At 42.4% G+C, this 15,981-nt stretch overlaps 1 protein-coding gene across 1 annotated transcript; it reads right to left on the reverse strand.

Moving 5' to 3' along the window:
• Positions 1-226: 226 nt before the first annotated feature.
• MAGEB16 (MAGE family member B16) lies at positions 227-1,258 on the reverse strand. The gene has a single exon (XM_028113403.2). It carries the CDS (start codon positions 1,256-1,258, stop codon positions 227-229), a length of 1,032 nt encoding a protein of 343 aa, XP_027969204.1.
• Positions 1,259-15,981: the final 14,723 nt, after the last annotated feature.

Raw genomic sequence — 15,981 nt, forward strand, 5'->3', positions numbered from 1 at the left:
ATATCTTTAATAAACTTGGAGATTTTGAAGCTAATTAAATCTACATTAAAGAAACAATATTTGAACAAATACATGTTAAAAAAGAATAAATTTTCAAGTGACACAATAATATAGGAACACATAGGCATATATACTGTGTTCCTTTCAGCTCCAACTCAGACCTAAATTCTATGAACACTAACTGCCCTTTTACAAACACAAAGTGAAAAACCTGCCTCAGGATTCTCTAGGAGCAAGAGAAATTAAGGGACTTGGCACTAGAACTTGCAGTGGCCACAGAAGTAGGGACAGACCTGGCTGAAATTCTGGCTCGGCCTCTCTCTTCTTCATCTTGCAAAGCCTCCTCATACTGAGATGGGAAAGAACTCGGGTCAGTCCCGTTAAACTTGGCCAGGAACTCCAGGACTTTCATCTTGGTGGTTTCAGCGTGGGCTCTCGGGCCCCACAGGAATTCAAACTGTGCGAGATCCCTGTTGGCCACCTGGCGGTACTCCAGGTACTTTTCCTTCACGAAATCTTTGGTGATGAGCTTCCTGGGCTCCCCAAAGATGGCGTGTTTCCTCCCAGCATATATCCCCGTCCAATTCAGCACTTCCCAGACTTCCTCTTCAGTGGCACTGTTGCCCTTCATGAAGATCACACCCAGGATAAAGATCAGGATGCCGGTCTTGGGCATGCCCTCTTCACCATCCAGCACCCCATCATAGGTGAGGCCCAATTTGATGAAGAGGCCATAGCAGTATTTGATGGGATCCACTCTCTTCACATCAAGGCCAAAGACCATCTCCATGTACTCAGAGGCTCTCAGGAAGATCTCAATGAAGTGGTCTTCATACTCTTTGATGACAATCTTCATATCTGCCTTTGTCACTGGCTCTTTCATGCGATACTTGAACAGCATGAAATTGACCAACGAAATCACCTTCTTATCTAGAGCATCTATGGGCACATTCTTGGGGTCAGGCCCAGCCCATAAGGTGCTATCCTCTTCTTGGCTCCTGGAGCTCTCATTCAATTCACTTGATGAGGTGGTTGTGATGGCAAAGGAAGATGAGCAGAAACTCTGATGACTCTCAGGGGTACTGGGTTTACCAGCATCAGGAGCCTCAGTTGAATTGCCAGCCATCAGAGGATAAGAGGAGAGACAGATCTCTTCCAGAGCCTTGGAGACCTGTACAAGTTCCACATCTTCGACCTCACTGCAGGTCTGAAAGCCCTGATCGTATAAGCATCGTGGATTCTTTTGGTGCTGAAGCATGGTGACTTTTATGAGTGGCAACAGACAGGAGTGAGGACAGGGGAGTGGGCAATGGGGAATCACAGCCTAGGAGGAAGAAGGAGATGTGAATGGCTTCAGCTGCTAAACTCCACAGGGGGGGCTCCGATAAAACTGCCTCCAATGGACTTCTCCTGACAACACTGTTATAGGGCCTCACAGGTCTCCCAACCCCTTAGTTGCTATGTCCCTGAAGAGCAATGAAGGAGGATGTCTGAATACACCTGAGGATGCAGCCAGCAAACCCAGGCTGAGAATTCTCAGATCGCAATAAGCACGTGTGGTGGGGCTCTAGACAGCCATTTCTGTTCTGAGGAGGGTGGACCCATCGGTCCTCACTCAGGTTCATTAACTTGGCATTCAATAGGGCCTGGTGTACCTCCCCTATGCTAATATGGGGTGGTCCCCGAAGACCAAAGTCACATCTCCCGAGACAACTGATGGAGGAACCTCCTCCAGAAGGCCTACCTGGGGTTTCCCAGGGCTGACAGCAGGACCTAGACTGTGTGGAGTCTATCTATACTGCTGTTGGTAGTCCCCCCCCCCCCCCACCGCCCAGTTCTCACTTAGTTGCCTCACTTCTGAATCCAGGCAGGTCTTAGGATCTCTTCATTTGCTGACCTAACATTGTCCCTTCAGAATTAAGCCTCCACCTTCTGATTTCTAGAAGGTAATTAGGGCATATGTCTACAGATAGCCTTTCCCATTGCCTCTCAGTGCTGATGACAGTTCAGGGCAGGATTCATTCATCATGATCCCCACTCTCCTGGGGTCAGGGGACCCTCAGTACTCACTCTGGGTTCTTGACTTGGCAACTGGTGGGGTCTCAGGTCTGACCACTGTATGTGATGTCAACTCTTTTGTGTGTAAGAATGCCTCATCTTCACGAGTTACCTGAGAAGTTATCTATCCCCCTCTATAAGGCCTTCTTGGGCTAACAGAAGGAGGTAGAAACTGTAAAGGTCCCCCTTTACTGGTGTGGGTAGACCCCTTGGATCTCACTTAATGTCCTACTGTGACCCATGAGAGGCTCTGGATCCCTTTCCTGGATGACCTCGTATGATGTAGGTACACACACCAAGGATCTCACCTGTGTGAACCCCCCCCACACACACACACACAAACACCACCACCACCAAAATGGTGATCTTGTCATGTAGTCTCTGCCCAGAGTTCTCTGGACTGATAAAGGTCCAGGGTCTCTTTGATGACCCTATATTTTGGGGTGGATCCTTTTGAGTTCTTACTCTGTATGTCCACACGGACTCCAGTACTGCCTGGCTACCCTGTCCATTGCTGAATCTGAATATGTCCCAATCCCCTTGGTGCCCAGTGTATGAATCGAGCCACTGAGAATCCTGACCATCTTTGTCTGGGACCTATCAGGTAATGACTACAGGGGGAGGACAGGTATCAAAGGGTCTCACTGTGCTCAAATAGATGGTCACCTCCTTGCTCAAACAAGGTGTATACTTTGGAACTTGACAGTTTATGAGCCTCTTCCCCTCTACTGAACTGCTCTTGCTCCCTCAGACTAAAGACTCATTCCTGTGACCACTGAGGAGCAATTAAGGGGTATCAAACCCAGAGTTTCCAAAATGTCACAGCAAGACAGGGCTCTTTTCAGATTATTCTGTTCTGGAGCAGGTGTCCCCCTCAGCCTCACTTAGGGTCCTTCCCTTGACTAATAGTAGGACCTAGGATCTGGAACCCTTCCACAGACCATTCTTCATCACCCTGAGCTTACTGAGCAAGAAATGAGGGCATGTCTCAGTTCTGCTCCAGGCCTCCCAGGGGTGACAGCAGGGCTAAGGAGAATTATGTTTGGCTCCAATCTTCTGGGATAGGTGGTTCTCTCAGCCCTCATTCAAGGCGTCTATTTGGCTACTGGTAGGGCCTCAGTCCCCACCTGCTTAAACCTAATGTCACCCCCACCAGAAAAAGGACTATTCTGCCTGAGACAACCAAGAGGGAAGGAAAGAGAAATCTCATTCAGTCACCACAGCCAGGCTTACCACTGCTGAGAATAGGGGCAAGAACTCTGGAGCTTCTCTGTTCTGGGGTGGCCAGGCCCCTCAAACCTCTTTCAGAGAACCTACCTTGGTCCTAACAGACCTTGGGACTCATCCTTTGCTCACCTAATGTGCTGCAGGCCCTGTATATACAAACACTCCTCATTGGAACACCACAAGGAAGAGGAGCAATATCTCATCAGGTGATCCTTATTGACACACCCTGGACTGACAGCAGGAGTGTTTTGACGAGGGGCCCTCTGTCCTGGTATGACTGTTACCCTCAGTACTAATACCGTGTCTTCATAGGTTCCTGCAACCCCTTGTGCATTTTTCTGTTTGTTAACCTGAGGCTGCCGCTCAGACAAACACAATTACTTCCCTGAGGCCCCTGTTAGATGAAGGGAGAATGTGAGAATCTGACCACCGACCTCAGGCTTCCAAGGGCTAAATGCAGAGACAGAGTGGGGCTCATGGACTTCCCACCTATACTGGAATGGGTGGCCCCTTAGTCCTGACTCAGTGTCTACACCTTGGTTCCTGGCACCGTGTGAGAGTCCTCCCCTCTGTTGTACCGTTGTTCACTCCTTATACTACACACCCACCTCCTAGTGACCTCCAAGGGACAACTAAGGGACATTTTACCTGGATACCCCTGCCCGTGGCCTCCCAGGATTGCCAACAAGGGTGGGTATCGTGGGGCCACCTGTGTTCTAAGGTGGGTGGTCCCTTTAGCATAACTCCGTGTCCTTACCCTGAGTCCTTTAAGCACCTGGAAATCTTCCATCTGACCACCTGACTTCACTCCCTCAGACCAAGCCTCACACCTCTCTTAAATCCAAAAGGATGACATGAAGTCACCTACACGTGGTCATTCCTTTCAGGAACCTCCCAGGGTGGACCAAAGTGGCACGGTGACTCTCTGTCCTGGAATGTGTGGTCTGAATGGCCTTCTCTTATGGTCCTCGTCTTGCATCCTGGCATGTCCTGGGACTTAGACCTCTGACCCAAGTGCGCCCGCTCACAATAAGGCTTCCCTTTCCACTGAACACCATGGGGGAGTGACTGGGTGTCTCTCAGGCTATCACTGCTCAGAATCTCCCAAGGATTCCCTGTGATCTGTGGGACTCCACTTGTATGTGCCGACTTTGCCCTTCAGACATAACTCAATGACAACTGCCAGGGCCTGGGACTCCTGCTGACTGAACAAATCCTTTAACTTCCCAAGCCCCCAAGGAGGAAAGGAAAAGTCGCCTCTGCCTGCCATCCCTTCCGTGGGCCTCTCAGGGCTGACAACAGAGGAAGGGCTCTGTGCACCCCCTCTGCCATCAGTTGGTCGGTCCCACCATCCTCACAAGTGCTTGTCAAATACTGGTTGGTGACGTCCCACCTTCTGATCAAGGCCCCACGTGTCTGAGACGCCCAGAAAGGAAGTGAGGGGACACCTCATCTGCCCGACACGGAGCCCTGACCACAGGGGCTCGACTCTGTGCCACAACCTCTACCCGCGGTCAGGGGAAGCATGAGAACTCACTCGGGGTCCTCGCCCGGACTCCTATAGGAGTCCCCTGCAGGGCCTGAGGCTCCTTCCTTTGCCGACAGGACACCGCCTGCCTCAGACCAAGCTCTTCCCTCCCTCAGACTCTGGAGGCAGAAGTCAGTCAGCAACACTTCCCGCCGCCCCTGCCCGAGGCCTCCCAGGGCTGACAGACTGGCCGAGGCTCACTGAGTCCACCACTGTCTGGAGTGGGTGGTCCCCTCAGGACTCACTCGGGGGCCTTTTCTGGACTACCAGCAGGTCAGGGAACTCTTAGCCCCGCAACAGAAACGCTGCCGCCTCAATCAGATCCCAAAGAGGAAGTGTGTCGTAGGTCAGCCTGACAGACCGGTCCGGGGCTTCCCTGAGTTGGACTGGGGCTCTCATCTAATGAGTCCCCTCATTTCTGTGATAACGAGGTCTCCTCAGTTCTCATTTGGAATCTTACTTGACTCCAAGTAGCACCTGGGACCCGTCCCTCGGCTGCCTTGGTTCCACGCACCTCAGATTGAATCCCGCAAGCCGGGCACTCTGGAGGAGGAAATCAGGGGGTGTCACATCCGGTTACACCTGCCTGGGCTCTTCCGGGCCAGCAGCAGGGGCAGGGCTGTGCGCACCAGCCTCTTTCACAGTGGCGGTTGCGGCTGGTCCCTCGTCATAGTCCTATTGACTTCTGGTAGCCTTGGAATTAATCCCTCTCTTGAACCCATGTCATGCCTCTCATGCCAATGTCCTCATGCCCCTAGAACCCTCAAGAGGAATTGAGGGGATGCTTCAGTCGGAGAGCCCTGCCTGGGCCAATAGGGCTGAAATAGGCACTGGCTCATGTCTATGTGACCCACCCTCATTCTTTGGTTTTGGCCTCTTTTCTGTCCTCATTCATTGGCAGTTCTTGTTTTGGCTCCTTTCTTATGACTCAAGGCTTTCTGGGAAATGCTATATCTCGGCAAACTCTTGATGACTTTACCCACCGAAACCCTTGCCAAGTGTGGAATGGGTCATGTCCCGGTCTTAGCATGACATGAAGAAGTTAGAACACAAACAGTCAGGGGCCAGGATCTCTGGTGGGCTATCAGAGATGAAGGCTGCAATCAAGATGTAGCAACTGAAGCAGAATCTACATAATGCAGAGGAAGAAGAAAAGTTCCGGGCACTCCCATCCTCCTGGGCTCTAATCTCCTCTGGGTTCTCCTGTTGGCTGAACTGAATTGGCATCTTGATGCCTAGGAATTGTGTATAGAAGAGTATGGAACAGAGCAAGAGTGAAGAATGAATCTGAAGTCAAATAGGTCAACGACTGGCATACCACATCAACAGATGAATTTTAAAAATATATTTCAATTGATAAAGAAAAGTGTTTCATAAAAATAATCATTATTCATTCCTGATGAAAGGTATGTTTTCAAAGTAGATAAAGGATATGTATAAAAAAAATCCCTAGAGTAAAAATCATATCTCATGTGGAAAAGTTGAAACCTTTTATTTTAATATTGAGAAGAAAACAAAAATATCTGCTATCACCATTTCTAGTCTACATTTTCATAAAGACACTACATAATAAAGTAATGGGAAATAGTAGTAATCATAGAGATAGAAACTAGAAAATAAGAAACAATGTCAGTATAATTAAACATGAATAAATTGTATATGAGGAAAATATACTAAAGAAAAACTTAAATCAATAAAAATATTTTTAAATAAAATTGCTAGGTATGAGATCAATATACCAAAAGACACTTTTTTGGTAGCAATGCACAATAAAGATGAAATTAAACAAAGACTATCTTGTAAATTACCATAATAAATGCCTGATTCCTAAAAATATACATGATAACAAATATAAGCACTCTATAGAAAAATTATACAGCTATTATTTATTTAAATTACTAAAGACTTAACTAAATGGATAAATATGTTTTTAGATGGAAGATTCAATTAGGTAAACATGTTAATTGTCCTCAAATTTAATCTATTCATGACTGTAATCCCTCGTTCTCAATAAAGCCACATAATTTTTATGTGTAAATGTTTATATACTATACATGTGCATTCTGTGTGAAAGCTGACAAGATAATTCTAACATTTATTCTTTTTAAAGATTTTATTCATTTATTTGAGAGAGAGAGAGAGAATGAGAGAGAGAGAGCACAAGAGGGGGGAAGGTCAAAGGGAGAAGTAGACTCCCCGATGAGTGGGGAGTAATTCTGAAATTTAAACCTACTCGCAAATGGCTATGAATAGCTAAGATACTCTTGAAAAGAAAGATGTGATATTAAAGACTGTAGTAATAAGAGTTTGTGTTACAGATGTAGGCATAGAGAAATAGACCAAAAGAAGTGAATAGCATGTTCCAAAACAGACCCACTATATATCATGTCCCGGTTTATTAAAAATTATCTGTTCAGAGAAGTAGGGGAAAGAATATTGTTTTTTAATAAGAAATCACATTGGTACATTTTGATATTCATATTAAAAACAAATGTGACTAAAATCCTCCCTTACACTTAATAGAAATTCTAGTTCCAAGCAGTTTAAAAACCACTTTAAAACTTTTTATTCTGAAAATTTTATACTCACATAAGTGAAGGAAATACCACATTAACATATTAAATGAAAAAAAAAATCATTCCTAAATTGCTAAACTGGTTTATCAAATTCAGCATTCATTTATAATGAAAAGATATGTTATCTCACTAAAGGATATCTAGAAAAACCCTACAGTAAACACTATACTTGATATCAAATCACTGAGAGCTTTTACTTTAAAACTGGGAAGGATATGAGGATACCTGCTATCACCATGTCTCTTCAATATTTTAATGAAGATCCTATATAGGGAAGTAATGGAAGCATAAGAAAGCAAAGAGGTTTGGATTGGAAAATAAGAAACAAAGCTAGTATCATTAACAGATGATTAGAATATATACGAAGAAAATCTACTAATGATAAATTATCAAATCAATGAAAGTATTTATAAAGGTAGCTGGGTCTAATGTTAATATGCAAAAATATACTTGTATCTGTGGCAACAAAATGTATGAAAAAAAATTAAACAAAATAGGGGTGCCTGGTTGGCTCAGTCGTGAATTTGAGCCCCACACTGGTGGTAGAGATTACATAAAATTTTTTTGAAAATAAAAAATAAATTAAACAAAATACAATTTGTAAATTACCATAACAAAATACTTGGTTCCTATAAGTAAATATAATTTTAAAAGTTTATCAAGTCAGTGAAAAAAATACACTGATATTATTTAGAGAAATTAATGAAGGCCTAACTAAAGACAGAAATATGTTTGCAGATGAAAGATTCAATATTATGATCATACTAAGTCTCCCCAAATTTAATCTACAGATGACTATCATTCTTCTCATACAAATAAAACCCCAAATGTTAAAAAAAAAAACAACACAAATGTTTGTGTGTGAATGCCCGTGTCTATGTGTATGTGTGTTTGAAACTTGACAAGCTGATGATAAAATTTAAATTGGTTCACAGGGACACCTGGGTGGCTCAGTCAGTTAAGCGTCTGCCTTCAGCTCGGGTCATGATCCCGGGGTTTTGGGATGGAGTCCCACATTGGGCTCCCTGCTTCTCCCTCTGCCTGCCGCTCCCCCTGCCTGTTCTCTCTTTCTCTCTCTCTCTGACAAGTAAGTAAATAAAATCTTTAAAAGTAAATAAATAATTTGATTCACAAGTCGCCCCAAATACCTAATATCCTCTTGAAAAATAAAAATAAAATATAGCTTACTTTACTATTAAGAATTAGTAAAAGTCTATAGTAATCAAGAACTTGTGGCATGAGTGCAGGCATAGGCAAAGAGAACAATGTAACTAAACAGTGTCCTCAAACAGTCCTAGTTATACACTATTGCTTGACTGATTAAGTGTGCCATTGCAGAGAAGTGGGGAAAGAGCAGTATTTTTATAAAGAAATGACAGTGGAACAGTTGGCTATAGAAGAATTCAGACCAGCGGTATAGTCCCACCTTTGTCATACTCTAGCCCTGTGAACTTGGGCACATAACCAAACTGTATAATCCTCAGGCTCTTCATCTATTAAATAGGTTGAGAAGCTCTGTCCTCTAGGACTGTCCAAATACATGCGACATACATAAAGGGCATACCACAGTGCCTGGCGTATCTTAGATCGTTAATGAATAGTTGATGGATGCATGTCTCAGAGAACATGAAGTGCTGTAGGACATGGTACAACAAATCAATCAAAACGCTGCTTTGCAAGTAAAACTCCACCAATTTTCCCCATTTGAAGAGAGATTATTTGATTGTTGGGGAGTCTTCTGTAAATGGGCGCAACTCCAAACTCCCAGAATTTTTGTGAAGGGCCATCTTCTTCTGTCCCTCCCAGCTGCCTTTCCATCCAAACCACCCCTATTTTCATTCATTCTACTGCAAGCAGAACTCTATCCCTTGGGTGTAGATTTACAAAATTACATTCAAGATAACCTAATTCAAATGCCCTTTTTAATGGAGCAGGCTCTGCTCTCTCGGCGCAGAACAAAGAGTGCCAGCCCAGTGTCTCCTTCACATCCTGCCTCAACGGAGTCTCAGACTTATTTCTTGGAAACTCTTGGGACACAATATTCCTAAAACACTTAGTTTGTGTATTGAGCTCAACTGCCTGGGACAAAAGTGCACAACTCCTTCCATTTACTGCTGCAGGGGGAGATTCTCTCTGGTTTACCTAAGACACCAAAGCAACTGTTGTGAGCAGTTTTTCATTCCAGGCCTAGTCTCTCAACTGTAAGATACGTCATCTGAGTGTTTGGCCTCTGCTTACCACTCTGACAGCTTCATCTGGCCCAGCACCCAATTTAGCTTAAAATTACCTCCCACTAAAGAAATGGCAGTGTCCAAAACCTCAAACTTCTTTGTTTCATGACATTTACACTTGACTGTTCTGAAACCCATCCCCCCAACTCCCTCTTTTTATTTATTCTTTTTTTTTAAGATTTTATTTATTTGAGAGAGAGAGCATGAGCAGGGGGGAGGAGAAGAGGGAGAGGAACAGAGGGAGAGGGAGAAGCAAACTCCCAGCTGAGCAGGGAGCCCTATGTAGGCCTCAATCCTAGGACCCCAAGATCATGACCTGAGCTGAAGGCAGACATTCAATCAACAGAGCCACCCAGGCTCCCCTCTTTTTATTTATTCTTTAGGTCTTACAGAGTATGTCACCGTCTTCCCTATGTGATAGCTGTTCCTAGATTCCAAAATTCTGTGGGCTAGGGCTGAATCTTCTTTATTTTGGCATCCCCGGTACAAGAAGGAGCCTTCCAAAGAGCAGATTCTCAATGTCTGAATAATGAAAGGGCTGGAGTTAATTTACTACAGTTTTATTTTACCTACATCCTTGAATAAGTTAAGCAAATCTATGTGTCTTTAATTTTACTGGAAGACTAAAATATAAAGGAAACCAATAGTTAAATATTTTTATTTCTTCCCTCTATTTTGTGATCCTGTTTTACTGTGTGATTCTCTCATATTTCCAAGAAAATACCAAAACTCTTACTCTTAAACCGGATAAACAACAATAGATGTGTGATAGAGGTCATTCATAAACTTTGATTATGATGCTACATAAATCTTCTGTATAATGGACAACTGAAAAATACAAAAAAAATTATTCATATAGAATAGGAACACAGACCATATACACCGTGTTCCCTCCAGCCCTATTTTGGCCCTCCACTACTTAGAACATTCACTGCCTCCTTCATCCACAATGTGAATAATCTGCCTCAGACTTCACTAGGGACAGGAAAAGCTACTGGACATAGCTTTGTAAATTTCCCTGGCCACAGCAGTAGTGCCAGCCTTGGCTGCAACTCTGGCTCAAGCTCTCTCTTCCTCATCTCTTGAAGCTTCTTCATACTGGGACTAGAAGACACTGGGACACTATTGTTGACCTTGGCCCAAACTTCCATGATTTCCATCTTGCAGGTTTCAGCCTGGGCTCTGAGACCCCACAGAAAATCATAGCCCCGAGGATCACTGTTGGGCACCTGCCCCTACTCCAGGTACTTTGCCTACATCAAATCTCTGATGATGAGTTTCATGGGTTCCCTCCAAATTAACTACTTCCTCCCAGCATTTATCCCAACAATGTTCAGGAATTCCAAGATCTCTTCCTCAGTGGTATAATTGCCATTCATGAAGATCACACTCAGGAGAGGGATCAGGAGTCCAATCTCAGGCAACCCCCTGCCAACACACTAACTCCCTTTGCTGGTAATGCCCAACTTGCTGACAAGGGCACAGGAGTGACTTCTGGGGTCAACTTCTTTCACATTAATGCCAAAGATAGCTCCATGTACTTAGAAGTTTTCATGAAGATTTCAGGGTCCAAGTGCTTGTACTTTATGTCAACAATTTTTAGCATGTCTGCTTTTGCAATGGGTCTTTCATTTTATACTTGTACAGCAGGAAGTGCACCATTAACTGCACTATTCTTTCTTATTAGAAGGCCTTAGTGTGAGCTCTTAATTGAGAGTGGGGCCTTAAAAATGCTTGGTCTTTCTTCATCTTGGCTCTTGGCACTTTCATCTGATCTCATACATGAAACACTTGCAAGAGCAGTGGTAGTAGACGTGGCTTTCTGAAGTTCCAGGGGAATACCAGCAGCAGGGAAGCTCTGGAGAGTATTTCCCGAAGTGGAAGGGTGGGGAGGGGGGTGTTTCACCTTGGATCTTAAGTTTCTCACAAGCACATTGCTTATTCCTGTGACCTCAAGGCATGGTGACACTGGTCAAGGGCATCAGGCAGAAGTGTGGGCAGGAAAACAGGTAACGCCGGCCTACTGGAGGAGTGAGGATGAGAGGGTGTGTTCATCTTCAAAAGGGAAATACTTCCCTGGCTGTAATAAGGACCTCCTCTGAAGGTTTCTTTGAAGTTGCTTTTCTAGGAACCCACGGGAATGTCTTCTGTTCTCCTGATCGGCCTGTCCCCTGAGAACTCTGATGTAGTGGATTGAATTGTGTGTGCCCCCAAAAGATGTTCAAGCCCTATCCCCCAGTACCTATAAATGTGACTATATATGGAAATAGGATCTTTGCAAATGTAGTCAAATTAAGATGAGGTCATACCGCAACAGGGTGGACCCTAACTTTAATGACTGGTATCTTTATAAGAGAAAAAAGAGAAATTTGGATACATGCAAGAGACACAGAAAAGAGACAAAGCGAAGAAGGCCATGTGCTGGCAGAGGTAGAGATTGGAGTGGTGCCTCCACAAGCCAGGAATGCCAAAAGTGCTGCCAGACCATCAACAGTGAGGAGAGAAGCATGGAGCAGGTTCTCTTTCAGAGCCTGCAGAAGGAACCAACACCGCTGATAACTTGATTTCAAATCTCTAGCCAAAAGGACTGACTGAATAAATTTTTGATTATTTTAGCCACCAAACTGTGGTAATTTGTTATGGTAGTCCTAGAAGCCAATATGCCAAGGAAGGAAGTTACAGTGAGCCTTAGGATGAGGTTTTCCATTACTGCCTGAGACGTACTGGGGTGGCAGGAGGAGTTGGCAGTGGAGCCCCTCTGTTCTGGGTTGTCCTTTCATTTCACATTCAGGATTATCAACTATTAGCTAGGCTTGGGTCCCCTTTACTCTACTGCTCCAAATTTGACATTTTAAACAAAGGCACTTACTTCCCTGGTGCCTCAGCTATCACCCTTACCATGGGGTACCTAGTGTTGGCTATTCTATGAGGCAGTCTCCATTCTGGGATACTTATGGTCAGAACTCAAGGAGGGTCCTCGCTTTTTCTCCAGATAGGATCTGAGACTACTTGCTCCCTTTGGTGACCAGTGGCTACATCTTTAGACCAAGGACTCATGCCCTTAGACCTGATATAAAGAAGTGAATAGAACCCTCAGACTGACAGTCTGGCTCAAGGTCTTCAAGGGCTGACCAAAGAAATTGTAAGATAATAACTTTGTGTTGTTTTAAGCTACTAAACTTGTGGTAACTTATTACTGCAGCAATAAAAAAACTATTATGTTAATTTTAAAAACTGGATATTAGTATTGATTAAATTATTAATATAAATCATTAATAAATTATTAATATTAATTATACATGATATAATTAATATCAGGCCAATTTATTTTAATAAATAAAAATTTTAAAAATCAGGCAAGCTAAGTCTTTAGAACAAAGAAAATTACTAGTGACAAAGGAGGCTATTATATGATAAAAGGGTTGATCCACCAGGAAAACATAACAATCTTAATATGTATGCTCACACAGAAGAGCTTCAAAACAGAATATAAATCTGAGAGAACTGAATGGATTTATAGACAAATCCATGCTTATAGTTGGAGATTTAAATGCCTCTCTCCAAGGGATCAGCAGTAGTAATAGAAAGGAACTCATCAGGGATTTAGAGGATATAAATATAGGATAAAGGTATAGAACTGAACAGTAGCACAATCCAACAGGATACGATTGATGTTTATACAACACAACCCAACACAACAGAACACATGTTGTTTTCAAGCATATGTAGAATATTCAACAACCTAGACCATACCTTGAGTAATAAAAGAACCTTAACAATGGTAAAAGAATGAAATGACACAGAGTGTGTTTTGTGAACATAATGGAATGAAACTAGAAATCAAAAACAGCTATAACAGGGAAATCTCCAAACCATTGGAAATTAAACAACATACCTCTAAAATACATATGGGGCAAAGAGGATTTCTCAAGGTAAATTTAGAATTGTGTTCAGATAAATAAATGAAAAATAAAATACAGGATATTAAAATCTACAGAATGCAGGTAAGGGAGTAATTAAAAGAATTTATAGCACAAATTGCTTATACTAGTATATTAGTTTTCTTTTCCTGCCTTAACAAATTATCACAAACTTAGCAGCTTAAAACAACACAAATGTATTATTTCACAGTTCTATTTGTTCAAAGTCTGACATGAGTCTCATCAGGCAACAATCATTGTGTTGACAGGACTGTACTACTTTCTACAAGTTCTAGGGTCAATCTACCAAGAAAATATTTCAATGCTTACTATGTATTCACCAAACAACCGAGCTGAAAAACACGTGAAACAAAAGCTGATAGAACTGAAAAGAAACACAGATAAATCTATAATTATGTGCGGAGTTGCTGAGAGTTTAGCTAAGCTACTCCATGGTATTTTTGCCTTGGCATCCATTTTGTTTGGCCAAGCAGCCTGCAGGGACCTTAAACTGACATTAACCTCTGATGCAAGTGCATGTCCTAGGTAGGATCCTGCAGACTCACAAGCAATATAAGTTCCTGATACGACTTCACCGACAGCCCTTTTGACCAAGTCTCTCCCCTGCCTCCCAGAACCTTCTCTTTGATGTGCCCTTTAGATAAGATCCCTGTGTAATTTACCAAAATTCTGCTCCTTTGGTTTGAATTGACCAATCCAGCCTTAGCCTGGAATTCACCCAGGAACCCTAATAAAGACATGTGCTCTATGTCCTGCCTCTTTCTACATTCTGCTTTGATCTCCCTATGTGGTCCTTCAAGGCATGCTTCCTCCAAGATCTGTGAGTAGTAAACTCAATTTCAATTTCTCTTGTGGTCCATTGTTGAACTGCACAGCTCACCATTAGCACCTTGTGCTCCATTTAACAAATGTTAATTTAATAAAGTTTAACACTCCTCTCTCAACAAATGATAGAACAGATACAAGATACAAAATCAACAAGGATATAAAAGAATCATCAATCAATAGAATCTAACAAACATTTATAGAACATTCTACACAAAGACAGGAGAATGCACATTCTTTTCAAGACCCTATGCAACGTATATCAAGATAGACCATATCCTAATTAATAAAAGAAACCTCAACAAATTTGAAAATAATTACAATAATATAGAGTGTGCTCTCTGACCATAATGGAATCAATATTAAAATCAATTAACAGAACAACAAGAAAACCCCAAATATTTGGAAACTAAAAACATACTTTTAAATAAACCATGGGTAAAAGAGGAAGCCTCTAAAGAAATTTACAAATGCACAAACTGAATTAAAATAAAAATATAACATTTCAAAATTTGTGGGGGCACAGTTAAAGCAATGCTGAGTGAAATTTATAGTACTAAGATAGTACTTTTGAAAAGTGGGGAGAAAAGGTGGAAAATTCTCAAATCAGTAATCTAAACTCATACCACAAGAACCTAGATAAGGAAGAGCTAAATAAACCCAGAGGGAAGGAAAAAAAATGGTAAGGAGCAGGACTGGAAATTGTAAGCAGGCAACAAACTGATGGGGACAATTAATGAAACAAAGAGCTGGTGTTTTTTGTGGGTTGTTTTTTTTTTAAGCAAGAATCAATAACATTGATAAAACTCTAGTAAGACTGACAAAGAAAGAAGAAAAAAGAAAAAAGTCACCAAAATCATACTGACAGAAAATAATAATAACAATGATAATAATGATTATAGTTATTATCATAGGTAAAATTAGCACCTATTTGTGGCAAAAGTCTTAGGAAATAATAGAGGGGGGTTCCCTCAACTTGATAATGAACATCTATAAAAATCCCTATTTTGACATACTTAATGGTAAAAGACCGAATGACTTTCCCTTAAGATCGGGAACAAGGCCAAGAATGTCCACTCTCACCACTGTTATTTAACATAGTGCTAGAATGTCTAGATAGCCCATTAAGGCAAGAAAGAAAATAAAAGTCATAAGGATTACATTGAGTAGATAATCCTGTGCCTCTTTGAAGATGTCATGACTGTGTATATAAAAAAACCCCAAGAAATCTATAAAACAACTTCTAGGTCTAACAAGTGAGTGCAGCATGGTTGCAGGTTATAAGATCAACAGGCAAACATCAGTTGTATTTCTTTTTTTCTTTTTAAGATTTTATTTATTTATTTGACACAGAGAGAGAGAGATAGCAAGAGAGAACACAAGCAGGGTAAGCGGCAGGCAGAGGGAGAAGCAGGCTCCCTGCTGAGCAGACAGCCCATGCAGGACTCGGTCCCAGGACCCTGGGATCGTGACCTGAGCTGAAGGCAGATGCTAAACCATTTGAGTCACCCAAGTGCCCCGTTTCATTTCAATACTCTATCAATAAACACATAGAAACTACAGATGCAATACCATTGACAACTGCTCAAAAAAAA

Source organism: Eumetopias jubatus, unplaced genomic scaffold (assembly GCF_037043125.1).
Source record: "Eumetopias jubatus isolate StellerSeaLion01/CBP00866 unplaced genomic scaffold, mEumJub1_p1.0 scaffold_11, whole genome shotgun sequence".
Taxonomy (NCBI): domain Eukaryota; kingdom Metazoa; phylum Chordata; class Mammalia; order Carnivora; family Otariidae; genus Eumetopias; species Eumetopias jubatus.